General features: G+C 33.4%; 2 protein-coding genes across 2 annotated transcripts; one reads left to right on the forward strand and one right to left on the reverse strand.

The window, feature by feature from the left end:
* Positions 1-2039: 2039 nt before the first annotated feature.
* LOC143581032 (BTB/POZ domain-containing protein At5g03250-like) lies at positions 2040-3835 on the reverse strand. Its single transcript, XM_077063911.1, has 2 exons — positions 2661-3835; positions 2040-2574 (listed from the first exon to the last, which is right to left on the reverse strand). The coding sequence occupies exons 1-2, from the start codon at positions 3642-3644 to the stop codon at positions 2191-2193; spliced, it is 1368 nt and encodes a 455-aa protein (XP_076920026.1). The 5' UTR covers positions 3645-3835; the 3' UTR covers positions 2040-2190.
* Positions 3836-11392: 7557 nt separating this feature from the next.
* LOC143581033 (CASP-like protein 5A2) lies at positions 11393-13854 on the forward strand. Its single transcript, XM_077063912.1, has 3 exons — positions 11393-11712; positions 13369-13501; positions 13596-13854. The coding sequence occupies exons 1-3, from the start codon at positions 11498-11500 to the stop codon at positions 13785-13787; spliced, it is 540 nt and encodes a 179-aa protein (XP_076920027.1). The 5' UTR covers positions 11393-11497; the 3' UTR covers positions 13788-13854.
* Positions 13855-18616: the final 4762 nt, after the last annotated feature.

The raw sequence follows: 18616 nt of genomic DNA on the forward strand, positions 1-18616 counted from the left end.
TATATAATTATTAAATATAGAATTGCTAAAAAACAATAACTATGTTCTTAATAAATAATCTTTCTCTTAACTTTGAGTTGATATTTAAACACCCGATTCTTGAGATATAACGTTAAATGTAATCCGCTTTAGAGTAACTCTATGTCACTATCGGAAGCAAGCGAGTTGGGGGTTGGGTGGGGGGGGTGGGGGGGGGGGGGGGGGGGGGGTAAACAAGAGAGGAGATAAATTGAAGATTTTCGCCCTGAATGGTGAGTGTATCTCAAAACCTTCCAACAGAATTAGGTATTACTAATTTACTAGTACTATTTTATTTTTTAATGAATATTATATTTATACTTCTATATTGGTTTTATTGTTTATTTGAAAATGGTTTATCAACAGATAGATACCATAGGTTTAGGGACGAGAGACATATTCCAAAAAAAAAAGAAAAAAAAAACACTATATGAAGTTGATATATAGGAGAAAGAGTATAGGAATAAGAGGGTCTAAAGACGGGATACCCTCCACGGCTCCACCCTTAGGTTGTTCACTATGGAGGGCCTTTAAACCCCTCCACGGCCACGTCATCGCCACGTAGGAAGCGAAACTTCAAATACCTTCTCCATAACACCCTGATATGGTATAAAGTCGCTTTACTGACTTATTATGTGTGTGAGAGAGAGAGAGAGAGTGAAAAGTAGAAGGGCCCACAAAAGCACTCCCATACCGGCGGTCTTCTTGAGCCCCACCCCCTCCTTTCTGAACGACCCTATAATACCGCCTCTCTGCGGTGTTCACTTCCAAAATTGCCCCAATATAGCCCCCATACCGCCCGCCCATAGCAAGGAGTCGTATGAAGAAGAAATCGTTCTTGAAAATTATTGTCAAATCCAATATACATTTTCTTCACACATGCAGATAAACTGTCAAAATTTGGAGTTATTAGTTTCAGGGACGAAGTCAAGTTATAAGTATTAGGTCAAGTGACACCATCATTCTCTTATTTACATAGTTGTGAGTGTCAAAGGTCAAGCGACATCATCATTTTTTCGTTTTATATGTTAACTTAACATCTATAACAACATAGTAAGATACCACGCCAAGTACATTCCACCTCTCGATTTTGATTATAGTCATCAAAACATACTACAAACAACACAAAGTATACTTACAAACTTACAAATTAAAAAACCTCAAATTCTCCCATGTTATATCCGTCATGTTGGATCTATTCCATAGCGGCATAGCCATATATCCCAAGGCGTTTAATTTCCCCAACACAATGCGTAGTTTTGCCGATTTCCCATTAAAAATCACATCATTTTGGGCCCTTCAAAGACATAATCGTCGTAAGACATATGGCATGGAAAACTTTTGACTTACGCTTTGGGAATCAAGAGTATTGATACAACTTCAAAACATCACAACTACCGAAAGCAAAAAGTGTGGCACCATACACAATTGGGAGATCAATTGCCATGTTGCTTGGGCGAAGGGGCACCACACTATAGGTCAATATTAATCCGTACTAACAATTTGATTAATAACAATCTCAACTTTCAATTTTGACGTGTTCTCCACAGTCCGTTATTCTTTAAACCAAAAACTCTCGTTGTCTTTTAGTCTTTTACGCGCCACCCACCTCCTTCAACAGCTCCTTTCTTCTGTTCGCCTCCCCTCCGTCTATTCAAATCGAGGTATTGTTTTGTTTTGATCCCTGAAAACTTACAACCTTCTTTGTATATTCATCTTCTGGTTGTATTTTTAAAACAATGTTGTAATTCATTGTTGAAATCTCTGTTACATTATTGTTTAGACTGCAAAATTGTATTGATTTAGATAGCATTGATTAGATACTGGTTGCTATTAACCCACTGAAAATATTGGTTACACAATCAGTAGATATCAATGTTTAAAGATTGATTAGACCCAACAAGTTGTTTAATCATCTGCTAAAACTTTTATTATTCAAATGGTTAAATCATAACATGCCTTATGATAATGCATATTCAAAAAACTTCTGCTTACAAAAGATTACTATGGTTACAGTTATCTTTTTGTTTCTTTTTAGTTGACTTATATCAGCTAGTGATTAAAGTTAATCCATCCTACAAATGTTCCATTTCAAATATTTCAAAAAAATTTAACAAAAGTTAGCAACAGTATAAATAACAAAATAGTAAAACAACTTATCGAAAAACGATACTAATATCGACGATGCCTCCTTCGCCTGCAGAAAAAAAATATCCAACTTTTTTTAGTCTTCACTTCGTGAATCTCAAACCTCATCTTCTCACACTCCCTTTCAAGCTCAAGAACCCGATCCCTCATCTCACTCATTCTCCCGCGTGCTTGAACCACTTCACCCTCGTTTATATTGCTCATTTGATCTTCATTCTCCGACACGAAAAACCACCCTGCAATTGATGTCCTCAGCCTCAACTGTTCAAAAAATAGCACTTGAACAATAACTCTAAGCGGAAGTCTCTCGTTTTGAGCTGCGTGTGTGCTTGCATCCAACGATAGCTTCTGAACATTCATTAATCTGCATATTTGCTCCCGCTCACAGTCTGCTAACCACGGATGTGACTGCAGCATATCATCATTAATATTATTATCATTATTACTGTCATTAACATTTTTATTATTATGATCCAAACTGTTAATAACTTTACCTTTAAAAAGATATCGATTGCACGATAAATGCCATCGGATTGTGGGCGAGCATAATCAGGAATACCAACAGCAATAGATTGAAACTTCAATAGCTCTAAGTTGACATCAGCCGCCACATCAGCAAGAAACAAATCAACCAGATTGGCGACCGACGTTATAGATGACAAAGACTGAGGCCCGTCTTCAACCCCCTCTTCGACTATACACGGAGAATTATGAAGACTAGCAGATTCCACAGTCATGAAATAATCAAGAATTCGTTGAAAACAATCAATGTCATACAACGTATCAATCGAATTAAAACCTTGGTTCGGTATCAATATATCGTCTAAGTGGGCTGAATCTAACTGGGCTCCAACGCGTCTTTCAAGATTCTCCCTACACGATGGGCTCACGTGCAACACCATGGCGGAACGAAGCAGACGTATAAGAAACTTGGTGTTAACAATCCCTTTTCGGTTTGGAAGTAACCCGACAATTTCTTCCAAAAGTGCCCTTTGGTCAGCTTCTGAGGGTGTATAGACTGTTTTGGAATGACTTGCATCATTAAAACTCGATTGTCGGTTCATTAACGGTATGTATTTCTTTGCATAGCCGACAATTGACCCGGATATTATCTCGGGCCTCATCCCGTTTGCCTCCATTGCTTGAATCACTCGTTTATATAAATGTAAATTAAGAAATGATACATCTTTATACCACCAGTTGTCACTTGATGACTGTGGTTTAGCAGGCGTGGAAATCCCGTTCCAGTTTGCTGATGTGGCGCCTGTATTAAACGTGTTGTATGCACTAGGACCCGCACAAGCTTTCATTGCTAAAGACTCTATGCACCTTGAGATCAGATTAAGCTCTTCTGCATCCAGAAACACTTCCTCACAGCTTTCGAGTGCGTTCATTGTGTCTGACCAAGTGGTGAACACTTCGTTTAGAAAGCTTTCGGTTTGTGTAATTAGATTTTCGTCTCCATAATCATCTGTCATATGGAGGTAATCTGCAGCACATCGAAGGCTGATCACATTGTGGGATGTGACTTCTAGTTTTACATCATAACAAAATTTGGCTATAAGCTCAAATGTTTTAGCTCCACCGGGTATCTCATTAAGATGTAGAACACAAATCGGCCCGTCTTCACTAGGACTGTCACCTACTAGCTTTGCCAAGAGCCCACTTCTTGAAATCAAAGGAAACTGTATAAACGATAACCCGAAGCATAAGCATTCACTAAAAGATATGATACAAATATCGTGTTTTCTTTTATCTTGTTGTCTTATAATAAATTAATATCGTGTTTTTTTTTTATCTTGTAGTCTTGTTCCTGCTTTTGTGAGTCTCTTATAATGGGTAGTGTTTCGTCCTCTATAGTTCCTTACTAGTGGACGTTTTATTATTATAATTCTTCCCATTCAAATATATAAGTATAATTAACGTGTTAGGATCAACTACATATTGTTCTTACGTAAGAAGCGCACATTTAACTAGACTAATAATTATCACTCTAAATTTTTTGAACTAGACTCTAGTTCAAAACTATAGAATAATGACAAATTACTCTTGTAGTCTTGTTATTTGTATGTTATTAATTTCATTTGTACCGCGCCAAAATAAACTAGATAATTATAGTTTACAGACACACCTTGTGAAGATAAAATGATGTTTCTCCAATCTCAATTGTGACATCACTTGGAAGGCCGCTTGTACACTGCCTGAATAATTAAATTAAGGTTTAGTAATTATTTAAATAAATCCCTAATTATTGAAACAGAATTAATGGATCCAACATAGAAAAGGTTACATAATAATAAAATAACATTTGAGTACCAGGTGTGGTCCACAACACGAAACGCCTCAGGTTTTGTACCGAGTTTCATACAAGCCATTTATAATTATAAATGTTGTCGGCGTTCGTCCGTAGTTGCAGACACATGAAAGAACGGAAGTGTGTTTGATGATTTTGTTGGTAACGATCTTCATGATTTTGAGATCTTGATTGATAAACAGGACTCTGTGTGTGTGTGTCCGAGTCTATGGGAGAAGAGGTTACTCCTTTTTTTATTTTTCTTTTATATAAATAATAACATAACGTGTTTTATTCTTTGCTTGCTGATAATAAATATTTATTTATCATTTGTAAAAACTTTATTTTATTCACTCGAAATCCTACATATGTAAAAGAATTTACATTTCTTTTTCACTATACAAATTCTACCAAGAGATTTGTAACCTTCAACCACTCGACTGTCATCTCATACAGATAGTCCATTCGTCGCCGCCCCTCCACCACCAATCTGTTATGGACTGGGATAGTAGCAAAACGAGCTCACGTGAAATGCAACTGATTATATTATGTTTCTTATTTGATGTTTATTTAGTATTTCATGTCTATCTAGTTAGTTTTGTTTTAATCGTCATGCGTGGGGAATGGGGATGCCCACATTCCAAGTACAATGCAGTGATTAGGATAGGTGGAGTAGTGTTTGTTTTTAATGTAAGACTATAAAAACTATTAGGTTATTTTAAATTATTATGCAAAAAAAATGGTTCTATATCTCTAGTCCGGTTCGTCTTTCTTTTTTCTGGTGAAGAACCCAAAACACAATCCCGGGCGCCGTCACCTGAGGTCGCTTTCATTTGGTTGACAAAATTTTCAGGTTTGTGTTGTAACAACTCGGTTTTTCATATAATATATTAAAATCAATACCCGACCCGTTTTTATTTTCCGGTAATTTTTAATCAACAACGCATCACATATATCGAGCTGATAGTATTTTATTATTATTGTTATTATATTTAATTAAATTTCATATATAACTTTCATTTATATACAAATTTACCCCTAAACTTAAGATTTTACTTATTAAGGTATCCACACCATAACTTGAGGGACTAAAATGCAAAACCTGTAACTCTATATCATAACCCGTTACCCATTTTCCAACCCAAACCCATGACCCGATTCGCCAGCCTGTTTACCCAATTTGTTTGGCTTGAACCATAATTTTCGAGATTTAATTTGGTAATTAATCTTGTAGCACCAATCATACTAATCTAAGCAGCCTTACCGACATAATTTAATTAGGAAATCAATATCAATAATATACGACTTAACTTAATTAACCAACCGCCTTATATCGTTTCTGGAATCACGATTTACACCTCATAATAATACAATCAAACGCGTCTGCACCATCTAGGCTACCCATCGATCAAAACCCTATGATTAATTTCATTATGATAAACCCCTGTTACCTGATTTGGCTCCAGTTGGGACGTCGGGTTCTTCCTTGCCGTTCATCATCAAAGCAAACTCGTATAAGGTAATTAATGAATGTATCAAGATCGCTTCAACCCATATAACATTAACCCCATGATTAATTAAGCTAATACACAGCAATTTGAATGATTAGCGATTCAGGGTTCATAGGAGTTGTCGCTTCTGTGAGCTACAGTCTTGTTTTAAATTATTTTTCTGATGCGTAAATAAACAATCATCACAGCGTAGTTGGTTCATTTGTGTGTGTGTCCATCGTCTGAGCCGGCCAGTGACGCAGGTTCGAGCCCTGGCTAGCCCAATTTTGCTTCTTTATTTTTGTAATGATTGTTTAAAGGTTAAACAAATTAAAAATCATTATAATTAATATTAAACATCAAGTAAATACTATTTTATTTAACCGACACTTCTAATTCGTGTTTCCTTGTCGCGGAATGTTTTGCAAACTCGTCATGTATATGTGTGTATGTGTATATTGACTTTGTTAACGATTTAAAATGCAAATTTGTTGAGATATTCTTATTAAAATTACTTATTTAAAAACGTTTATATTATAATTATTTATTTAGAGTATTATGTATTTATATCATATTTACTTTAATATTATATCTCAATTTATAGTAATCGGATCATTTTATTTCGTTTGTATATTTAGTTATTATATCTTAACTTTAATTGACTTGGGATGAGAGGATTAGGCATGATTTGATAAACCTAAACCTCTCCGAGGACATGGTTGATAATAGGAATTCGTGGAGAAGTAGAATTAAAGTTAAGGATTTTTAAAGAGAATTGAATACTTTAGGGCTTAGATTTTACTTATTTAGGTTACATACCATAATGGCATTTCCCTTACATATATTATTATTATAATTATTATTAGCTTTTATATAGCTGTTAAACTGTGAACTTATTATTAATATTATTATAATTAGTAGTAGTTTTTATATAACTGTTAAACTTTGATTTCCTTTATTTTGCTTCATACACATGTACTTAGAGCCGAGGGTCTCTCTGGAAGCCACCTCTTTATTCCTTTGGATAGAGGTATGATGTGCCTACATCCCACCCTCCCCATACCCTACTTATAGCTTTGCTGTCGGTGGGATTTCACAGGGCATGATTGATTAATTGATTGATTTAGTTATTTATCCAAATATTAATGTAATAAGTATTTTATATCAAATCTATTTATTTTAATTTATTTCATTTATATATCTATCAAGTTGATGTGCACAAAAAAACCGGTTCCGGAACCTAACTGGTGGAACCAAACCGGAACCGGTTCCAGTTCCTACCCGGTTGGCCCAATACCCGGTTTGGGTATTTTTGTACCCGAAAATCGTACCCGGTTCTCCTATTTGTATGTCCCCATCGGTTCCAACCCGGTTCCTACCCGGTTCTTAATTGTAACCGGTTCGGTTCCTACCCGAAAAAACCGGTTCCGGCGGGTTTTTATTGAAAAGTCAAACACAGGTCAAACTAGCAGTTGGAACCGGTTCCAACGGTAATATAGCCGTTGGAACCGGTTTTTGAGACAAAATATAGCCGTTGGAACCGGTTTTTAATTCGGGAATACTTATTTTTGGGTTGTAGAGCCAGACGATTCTCCCACTTCCGCTTTTTTAGCATCCAAACTTCTTTTCTCTCGACAATACTTATTCGTATGTTTTCGTAATGTCGAGTTGGACACTGCTTTAAGAAACTTCGAGCAATATTTGCAACGTGCCATCTCATGTGAGTCGGTCATTAGACACAAATCGTAATGAACCCAAACATCGGGACATCTTGTTGTTTCGATCACCATAACAACGTCGTCATTAGTTGCCATTTGTTGTCGGTTTAAGCTTAATTGTGTTTTGGAGTGTGTTTTATAGTTTTGGAAGTGGTTTAACAAGTACACACTCATATATTGGTATTTATAAAATGAAAAATGGCTAAATATAGTAATAAAACCGGTTCCAACGGTCAAAAACGGCTATATAGCCGTTGGAACCGGTTTCTAACGGCTATATTGTTTGAATTTCAAAAAAAACCGGTGGAACCGGTTTTTACGTAATAACCGGTCCGGTTCCAACCCTACCGGTTCCTAAAAGTTTGCATTTCTGGCATCGGTTCGGGTCGGGAACCGAACCGGTTCTTGACTGGAACCGGTTTCATTTTCTACCCGGTGTGAAAAAAACCGGTTCCGAACCGGTTCGGGGTTTCAAGGTGAACCCGATTTGTGCACCTCTACTATCAAGTGTGAGCAATAAAATTTCATAAATAACGACAACATTCTGTATAAATAACAACAACAATAATAATAATAGAGATCTATCATTCAAATCCAATAAACATTCTAATCACACTACTTAACTTAAATCACATTGAAATCTTAATTCATTAAATCGTGTATAACTTTTATAATTAATTTATTATTATATCTAACTAGGAATCGTTGACGGTATATCCCGAAGGGTTTACGTTCATCATTCCTTAATCCGTTCATCCGATCAAGGTGAGTAATCACTCCCCTATTTTACTTGTTTTCAAATGTTTTGGGGACACTTGCGTACCATTTATCAAACTATTTATCTTATTATTTCTTAAACGCAAACTGTGATCTTTGTGTTGTGTATCAATTGAATGACTGTTTGTTACTTGCTATTTGCTTACTTGCTTACTTGAATCGCATTCGGAGAGGTCCAACATAATCTCATTATAGTATGATCATACGACCGTCGTAGTGGCCGGAGCCCGATCGCATTGGCAATGGTTTCACCGACACTCATTACTTGCTTAACACTTTCATTGTTTATACTCACAGATAACAGTTTTGCTTATTTTTACCATATTATTTATATCATTATATATTATCATTTTGTTTGTGTCAAAACTGGTGAATCTACTCACTCAACATGTGTTGTTGACAAATATATATATTTTGTACGCATTTGCATGTTATAGATTGGATTGCTTATCGAACTGAAGCTCACGTAGAGATGACCTTAGGATGTTATACATAAACAAGAATAATTGGTTTTGTATTGTAATTTTCTCTATTTTTGTTGTACTTAAATGTTCGTTGACAATTAATAAATTAATTAGATATTGTCGCTTTACAATTGCATGATAGTACCCTGTGAGCTGTGGCAATCAGCTCACGCCCCGACATTTCCACCGTATGTTGGGGTGTGACATGTGTCATGTTCATGTTCGACTTGTCAAACTGCAAACATGGCCCATTTAACTGTCCTACATAACATAAGATGATAAACTATAATTCTCAACCTTTAGTAATTAGTATTCCACAAGTATAAAATCACGTACTAAATTACAGCTTTCTGAATAAATATAAAATATATTAGTAACAACCCCGTTTAGTTATTAACCTTTGTAATATCGAATCATGCCTTCAATCAAGAGAGAAAACACCACTCTTGTTATAAGCAGTACCCTTGACTATATTGAAGAGATATGGACACAAGAAAATAACATGATAACAAACAAAATGATTAAGATGTAGTCATAAGTCATAACATTTCAACACTCATAAAATTATATAAAAGCTTGTTATAGTTGCTCACATCTATCTATGTCCTTATGGACTTGTGATGGGTCATTTGGCTTAAAGTTCCTTAGGAGATCCAAAGATACAACTCTTTTAAGTCTTAGGACATATTGACTCTTGGTAATAAACTTTCAAGGAGTAATATCCCTTAGGCACCTATTCAAGTATTACATCTTCGCAACTAGAATATGATCATAACCTTCGATAGTTTAACACTTTGACACCATTTATATTTGATCATATTATATATTGCTTGAATATAGTCAACTTTATTTTGAGAATATAGAAAGGGAATTCCCTTGCAAACACCAAAATTGTCATGAAATGCGTTAAACAATCCAAGTTGACAATTAAAAGGACATAAAATATGTGAATGTCCCTTACATACACTCAAAGAACCATGTGGTGCAATATACAATCTAGTTGGTTATAAGCAAAAACGGTTTATACATGACGACTCAGTCATCGATTGTATTTGTGACATTGATATCTTCTTATACTTTAAAGCAAGCAAATTTAAATATTTAGAATATTATCTTTTACTTTTAGACTTTTAGTAGATGAACTAATACCATCCATCCATCCATCCACAATCACCATTGGTACTTATAAGTTATAACCACTTTGTAACTAATTAAGTGATTAACAATATTCGTTTTTATCATATGACTAAAAGGTTTAACCTTTTGCTTTCATTTTTCTATATATTCATTTCCTTTTATCACACTTAAATTAAAAAGACACATAAAATGCTAATTAATTGTTATTGGTGTGTTTTATTAGCCCATAAAGAAATTAATTAGTTTTCAAATGACTTAATAACTATTTAAAAACACATATATTAATCTATCAATACTGTTTAATAAATAGATTTAAGTTTAGTCATTTGTCACTTCAAAATTAAACCTCACTACTTTTAATAAATTTATAATATTATTTGTCATTCATAAAAAAATTATATTTTAGTATTCGTTATCTATAACTTTTCTAAAAAATACATTAATAAAACTTTAAGAGTAATTTATTGTTTTTTAATGTATTTAAGGGGCTGTTTGGTAGCCTCTTAACAGTCATTAAGAGGCTACCTCTTAATGGCTAATAACCTCTTAATGGTTAAGAGGTAACCTTAAGTCTATGATTAAGAGGTAACCATTAAGAGGTAGCCTCTTAACCATTCAGACTTAAGGCTACCTCTTAACCATTAAGAGGTTATGAGTTATTAAGAGGTAGCCTCTTAATGACTGTTAAGGAGCTACCAAACAGCCCCTAACTTGTGTTGAAAATTGAAAACCCTTATAAGAAAATAAAAGTGACTATGTATAACGACTAAGTACTAACAGTGATGGGCATGTTTATTGTTTATCTTATATCAATTATTTATTAAATGTTTTATTTTTATAAATTACCATTACAAAACACAAGTATCAAACTAGACAAGTGTTTTTTTTTTGAACGACCAGCTAAGTAACGTCGGGTACTCCGTACGTGGTCCTCATTGGCTAAAGGTAGCCCGAGTCGGCCACTAGTCCGGACAGACGGAGCCCCTAGCGGTCCACCTATTGAGGGATTCACCGGATAAACCTGACCCCCACGCCCGCCAAATGGCACGACAACGAGGAGCCGGTAAAACCGGGTGAGATCAGGACTCAAGCCTTGGCAAGCCAGGGTCATCCCTTATATCTCCCATATAAATTAATGATAGTGAAGTTTGAACCCCTATCTCTCACTAGTAAAGTGAATGCCTCTACACAACCAATTTATAACCGGACCAGTTAATCAATATTTTGGGGAAGAACAAATAAAAAACAAAAAGCAACAACAACAACAATAATAATAATAATAATAATAATAATAATCAAAGGTTAAAAAAGCTAAAGACTTTAACAAAACATTCTCCCTGATTGATGTCCACCGATTACCACCAAACGCCATCAAATCAGTTCCGTTGAAATAATAATAATATTAACAATCCAGACGACACTCTCAATTAAAAGTTAAAACCCACCAATCGTATGAGCCGGCCGGCGGTGCACCCGGTGGAGACGCCGCCATTCATTGACGGAAGAAACGATGCAGCGCCGCCGCGAAGAGTGAGGATGAAAGACGTACAAGGTATGCCTGGTACCTCAACTGGACTCGCTCTCCGTCTCTGCCAGGTCATCTTCACCGTCGTGTCTCTCACCGTCATGGCCACCACCTCGGATTTCCCCTCCGTCACTGCTTTCCGGTAAACTTTCCCCAATTTCTCATGTTAATAATAATAATATTATCATTTGTTAATTTAGGGTTTTGTTTGTTATTTGGGATTCAATTGACGTGATTGATACTGTAACTCACTAACTCATCAAGATGTAATTATAAAAAGTTTAATTATAGTAGGAATTTATGTGAATTATGTAATGTTATTATCATGTATTCATGTTTATGTGAGTGTATACATATGGATACTAGGATTGGTTAGTGCTTATGTGGCATTCGAGCGCGCGGATATGGGATATATCTAGAAGATACGCCTATCTAAGCTTTAACTATAATAGTAATGTAGTAAAGTATCCTGTCGGTTACTATTTTATTCGTGCGTGGTACGTGTACGTATCTGTTGATGAGTCTCGTTTAAACTGATGTTGCAAGCTAGTTTTAAAGAAACTTAAGTGGTCTGATGTTTTAAGAAGTCATTCTTTCTGTGACTGTTGTTCGATTGATCAAGGTTAAATGTTGGTGAATGTCGATATATGTTTGCTTGTAACTACAGTTTTATGCTGAAAATGCATACTTGTGCATGTGCATCACTACAAATCATTGGTGTAAATCATGTAATCATGTTAACTGATTTTACTCCACTCGTTTTTCTTGTCTTATAATTACGTACTCATATCGAGTGGAATCTTAGATACTTACATAATAGGGGAATCTGTGTCTTTCTAGAATGAACATGTTAAGGTTTCGGATCACAGAAGTGGTAGAGCATTTTTATTGGCAGGTGATAGTGTATTGGGACATTAATTTAATGTTTGGATTTTCGTATACCTGGTGCCTACGATCTTTGTAAGGTTTAAACTTTGATTGTGTAAAATGTTTTGAAATGTAGGAGCATGACATTTTAGGTGTGTACTTGTTTTCATTGTTAAATATCCACATGTGTATATTAGATGGATTTGGAAACATGGAAACATCACTCATGGCCATATGGATTTACTTATTGGAAAGTTACGTGACAGCTTGATTGTGAATCAAATATACCGATTTTATTCGTATTCATGTTATCCTGAAGGATGTGAATGCTTGGATTTCAAAATTTTGGTTTCATTTAGTTAGGTTAATAAGATAAACGTTTGCTTAATGAAATGATTGGAAAAAAGTGATAAGTCTGACAGAATGGTCTATTACTATTGTCCGTTCCATTTCCGTGTTTGAATTATTTCTGATTATATATTTATGTCATTGAATGAGGAATAATGTACTAGAGGCAACCCAAGTATGCATTTGTTTCTGTTTTGACTGATTATACCAATTTCGGCCAAACTAGTGTTGGATATCTATAAAACAACAAAAAGACACCCCTAAATTTTACAAACTATAATAATATTTGAGATGCGAAAAGCCAATTATACCCTTCTATCATAAGTAGAGGAGAAATATGCATTGTAAATTACAAGTGCATATGCTGGTGACATAATGGGTCGCCTTAATGAGAAAAAAGTTTATACATCTTATCCCTTGAATGAGCTAAATCTGGAAAGTAATTGTATTAGATGTTCCATCAAACCGGTGTTCATTGTATTTCATTCGAGTGACTATTGTAATGTGTTTTGACTACAATGTTGGTATTAGTTATTTTAGATTTTAAGTATGCGAGACAAACTGACAATGATAATAATTTTAGATACCTTGTGGCTGCTGTTGGCTTGCAAAGTCTATGGAGTCTGTCATTAGCCATGATCGATGTATATGCACTCTGTGTAAAAAGAAGCTTGAGGAATCCTGCACTTGTTACCATTTACGCCATTGGTGACGGGGTAATTTATCATCAAGCTTTTACCAAACAATTATTCTTGATCCTAACTATGATAAGAAATCTAATGGTGAATTATGATACATATTCTGTTACAGGTCACGTCTACCCTTACTTTTGCTGCTGCGTGTGCATGTGCCGGCATTACAGTTCTTATAAGCAATGATCTTAATAGATGTGACATAAACCATTGCAAAAGTTTCATGTCAGCAACAGCTATGGCTTTTATAAGTTGGTTTGCTATATCTCCATCTTTTTTATTCAACTTTTGGTCATTGGCGTCACGATGACACAGAATCCTTGTTTTTAGTTTTTGAATCTTTGAATGGAGTGTAATCTATAATTTTAACTTCTAAGGCTGTAAGCAACAAATCTCAATTCTCAAATTTTGTGTGGTTATTATAGGGCTTTGATTTAAGATTAGTTGACTCACCATAGTGTTAGCTCTATCTCTATAGTGTGTGATCTTGGTGATTTTAGTATCATAAATTTCATTTTAATATAATTGAATTTACTTAAAACTACTAAAGTGGAATTAGGAGTTCTACTATTGCTAGTGGCTACGTCAAAAGTAAGTATGCTCTTGTTACAAACTTGTGTTATCAATCATAATTTAAAAATATTAACTGCTATTGCCAGTAACTAGGCATCAACATCAATTTGCTCGATCAACAATATCTTAATTGAACATGTTAATCATTAATAGTACATTAAAAAAAGTTCCGACTGAATGATATCATGTTGACATTAACCTGAAGAATTGTCAAATGTTTTAACCGTCAACTGACATGCAATATTGTATTTTTGTGTTGTTTCAACTTAACATTGTGATGGTTTGCTATCTTATGTAAGATATTTGATTAGTAGGGAAAAAAATGTTTTCTTACAGAAAATATATACTCGTTCATGTTGGATTTTCCGAATCACCTTAAATTTGGTACCGTTGAATACTTTAAGTTTCACCTGAAATCGAGACTAGCATATTCATAAAGTTATTTAGGAACTTTACGCAATATGAAGTTTGCAAGGGGTGAAAAAGACAGAGGAGACGAAGAGGTGGTCATCGCTCGCTAGCTGAGAGATATATTTTCTTTTTGTTAATAGTAAAATGTAAAAACCAAAAACACTTCCTCAAAATAAGAGAGTTTGAGGCACATGTCTAAAGGTCTCATGTTTAAACCTAGACAAAAAAGTGCTTTAAAATAATTGGTGTACATAATATAAGTAATATTTAACGATAGAAAAACGAGGTTGAAAACGGATTGCAACTAGTAAGAGATGATATAAAACTTGTTTGTCGTTTTATATCATAAAAAGGAAAGGATTGTAATTTGTTAATAAGTCACGTGAAGCACGTAAGTGGAGATTGAATAAATGTTAGGCAAACAAATCCCACGCTTTTCCTAACTTCACCAAACTAATCTCGACAACCAAGGGTTCAACTTTCGAATTGTGTATTTTCAACTCTTTTAACTTCTTCATATAAACAAGAATAAAAAACAACTATTTAAATTAGTTCAAACCATCTCAAGATTCCAAACAAACCAACCAACCAAATTACAATTTGCCGCATTGATTTATGATTTATTTTTAGTTTAATATGTCAGTCAATATATTTAACTCAGTGGGTATCATGGCTATTTCCAAATGGTGTTAAAAAATAGTGAATTTTCACATGAAGATTTTATAAAATTATAGAATTCATACTAGTTGATACTATTTAGGACATAAATGCTTCTATAGTCAAAAGAATTACAATCAAAGTACGCATCACACAAATATTTAATCTAGTATTGTCTTTATATTTAGTTTGTTTTATTCAATGGATTTTAGTGACACATTTTTACCTTTTTACTTTTTAGGATTGTAGGATGGTGAAAAATGTTATACAAAATTGTGTGTTAGGTTGGTGGTGAGTCGGGTATTATAAATAGTGATAAATTGTTGTAAAGAACGATAAAACTAAAAAGCTTCAATGAGATTTTAAGGTAATCATGACCAATACAATGCAATGCATTAATCAAGAATCATTTAGAAAAATAGTTAGAGCCATTAATCAAATCCGTTACCTTTTTTTTTCACTTAATTTTTCAACTCAAAATACATAAATTGATCTTTTATAATTAAGTTTACATAACTCAAGGGTTGGAAGTCAAAAATCTTGAGGTTTGATCTAAAAGCCGTAGTATAACTTACACATAAAAAATGTGCCCAAAACCTGGAGCTGAGGTTCGAATGAATCAGCACTCTATCAGTATGTCCGTCCATAAATAAACCTAACAATATAATTAATGAACGTCAACATTGACATCGGTTATGGAAGATTAAGAAAAACTTGTTTTCAACCCCTAAAACTTTGTTTTATCTATGACCTTGTGTGGTTTCAACTTTTTTTTTTCATTTTAATCACTAATAGTCTAACGCTAACTCCGTTTTACATGCTGGGTGGATGTATACTATATCGACCTAACTAGCTAGTGATCGGATAAATCTTCACTTAGTTGGAAATTTGATTGATTCTTGTCGCATTCACATTTTGAAAATGCGCTAAAAAACGAAGAGCAACAATTTCTTATGTCTCGGGGTTAAAACTTTTAAAGTGTGTACCGCAATATTCCCCCATTCAATGTATATGGTATAATGGTAAGTTTCTTTCTCGTGTTCAACTTTGAGTTACTACCTAACATGCTCTTTTTTACCTAAAGACTTGAATTTAATATACTTTATTGATCATAATGATCTAGTAATTTAACCTTTTTAATTAAAAAAGAATATATATCTATTTCTGTTTACAACAATTGTCCTTTACTGTTATCCCGAAAGCCAATTTCGATTTCTGTATGCTGAAAATGTTCACAAGCCTTTTAAATTCTTTTAATGAAAGTAAAAAATCTTCATTGCACCAAGCCACCAATATATACAAACCCAAACGTAAAGTATATGATAGCTTTGCGGTATTACTCGTATTTATACGTAACTCAACGTATTTTGTTGCGTATGAAATGTGTGAATATTTAGGATATGTATACATTTATAGCTTTAAATGTATGAATAAAGTGACGATTATGAATTAAATTTTGATTCTTTATGATTTAATGTCGTCTATCAAACCAAATTAATCTTTATTTAGTAAACCAAAACTGGTCACAAAATGAGCCCATGCAACTTAATTCTTTTCTATTTTTTTTAAATATATATTTTCTTCTTATATACACAATATATAGTACAAAAAGCAGTTGATTTCCATACAAAAAATAGTAGTTAATCATCTGAAAAGTATAATATGACCAAAAAAATCTCATTTTGAGTAAATTAATTTTCCCAAGTTCAAAGATATATTATTTCAAACCATCAGAGACAAATTTAATACATTTTTGATGGGTGTAATTGTAAACATTAGATGCAAGTGTTTATATGGTTCTGATATATACTTAATATTTATTTTGTATCGAACGTATGTCTATCCGAATCAATAAGTAACAAGTAATATTAGTGGGTGATATTTTTTTTGTACTTTTTTTTCCTACCTAATATGCTCTAAGTTTATAATATTACTATATGATTTAACTAATTAGTTTGAAGGCTCGACGCATCTTTGTAGTGGCTAAGTAATCAAGATAAACATATGATTGATTGCTTACTAATTACTAACTAAAAAATGTACGTAAATCACGTGTGTGATCATTTACGTATAGCAAATCTCTTATGGAGTCAATGAGTAATAGTCAACTGTTATCACTTCTGATACTTTTAAGAAAAAAATAATATAAATTAAGTTGTTGATGGTTTTTTAACAGTTAAACTATTGATAAGCCAATTAAAATCACTTAACCTTTTTAGGTGGTTGGTGGCTAAAATACCACCTCAATTGGTTGGTATTTATTTAACCGTGGAGATCATATTTTATTTTATTTTATTTTATTAAATGCTTTCAACCAGAAGTTAAAAGATGGAACTTAAGTCTTAACATGTGAAAACTAAAAGGATGACTTAAATTACCCCATAGGCCATAGTAATCAATCTAGAGATGAAAGTATTGTCATGCTTTAATCCATAAAACGATTTCATCTTAATCTCTTCATGTATTTTTGGACAAATGTTGATTTTGTGTTGTGTATTTTATCATTTCGAGCATGCCAAATATGTCAACATGTACAAGAAAAAAAACACGTGTCATCTTTTTGTAGGACTTAGAAAATGAGAACATTTAGCGTATTCCAAAATCTCCCAGTCGAACAAAAGGGAAGGGGAGGAGGGAGTTTGCATAACACATATTTGCAATGAAATGAATGTCACAAAACCACATGATGAGATAACAATATGGTTGACTGATTTAGGAGGTTTATCACAATTAACACATAATTTTAAACTAATGTCAACACCTGTTTTTACTACCTTCCATACAAAATATGTTTCTTAGCATAATTCGTTGGTGTCATTTTATTGTCCTTATCATCTTCAATATCTTTTCAAACGGAACTAATCTGTAACTCACTTGAACAGTTGAACGTATGCAGAACAAAATCTTTACAAGAGCATAAAGAAAAATAAATATAATTAACATTTAAATTCTATTACTGTTTTAAGTATAAGAAAATTATTGAAATACAATATTTATTAATCTCTTCTTTAATTTGTATAAACAAATTGAAAAAAAAAGCATCATTTATTTTATAAAACATACGCATGTGTAAGTCATGTGTAGGTTATATTTCATACAAATAGCGTAGATTATATTCATACAAATAACTTATACATGTAGGTAAATGTTTAAGAAAACATACATACAACCTTTTCTCATGTTCATAACCTACACATCAGTATACAAGTAGTTTTCTTTTTGTTTCTTTTTCAAATATGAACCATTGATTAACTTTTAAATGATTGAAGTTTGTCCTTTTTGCTATTACAACAGTAAAATTATGGATACCTTACTAAACGAATGAATAATTAAAGTAACTGTTATTAAAGTATTTTAAACTTTAATGTAATAATAAGTACTTTAATTCAACCATAATTATTCAATTTATTCGTACAATTCCCACGTTAAAAACTAGACTGTTAGTATACATGACAAAATAGAAAAAAGGCTTGCAAATGAAGATATGTATAAATTATT

This window comes from Bidens hawaiensis, unplaced genomic scaffold (genome assembly GCF_021521415.1).
Source record: "Bidens hawaiensis isolate Kalapana, Puna unplaced genomic scaffold, B.hawaiensis_p1.1 tig00030794_1, whole genome shotgun sequence".
Taxonomy (NCBI): Eukaryota; Viridiplantae; Streptophyta; class Magnoliopsida; order Asterales; family Asteraceae; genus Bidens; species Bidens hawaiensis.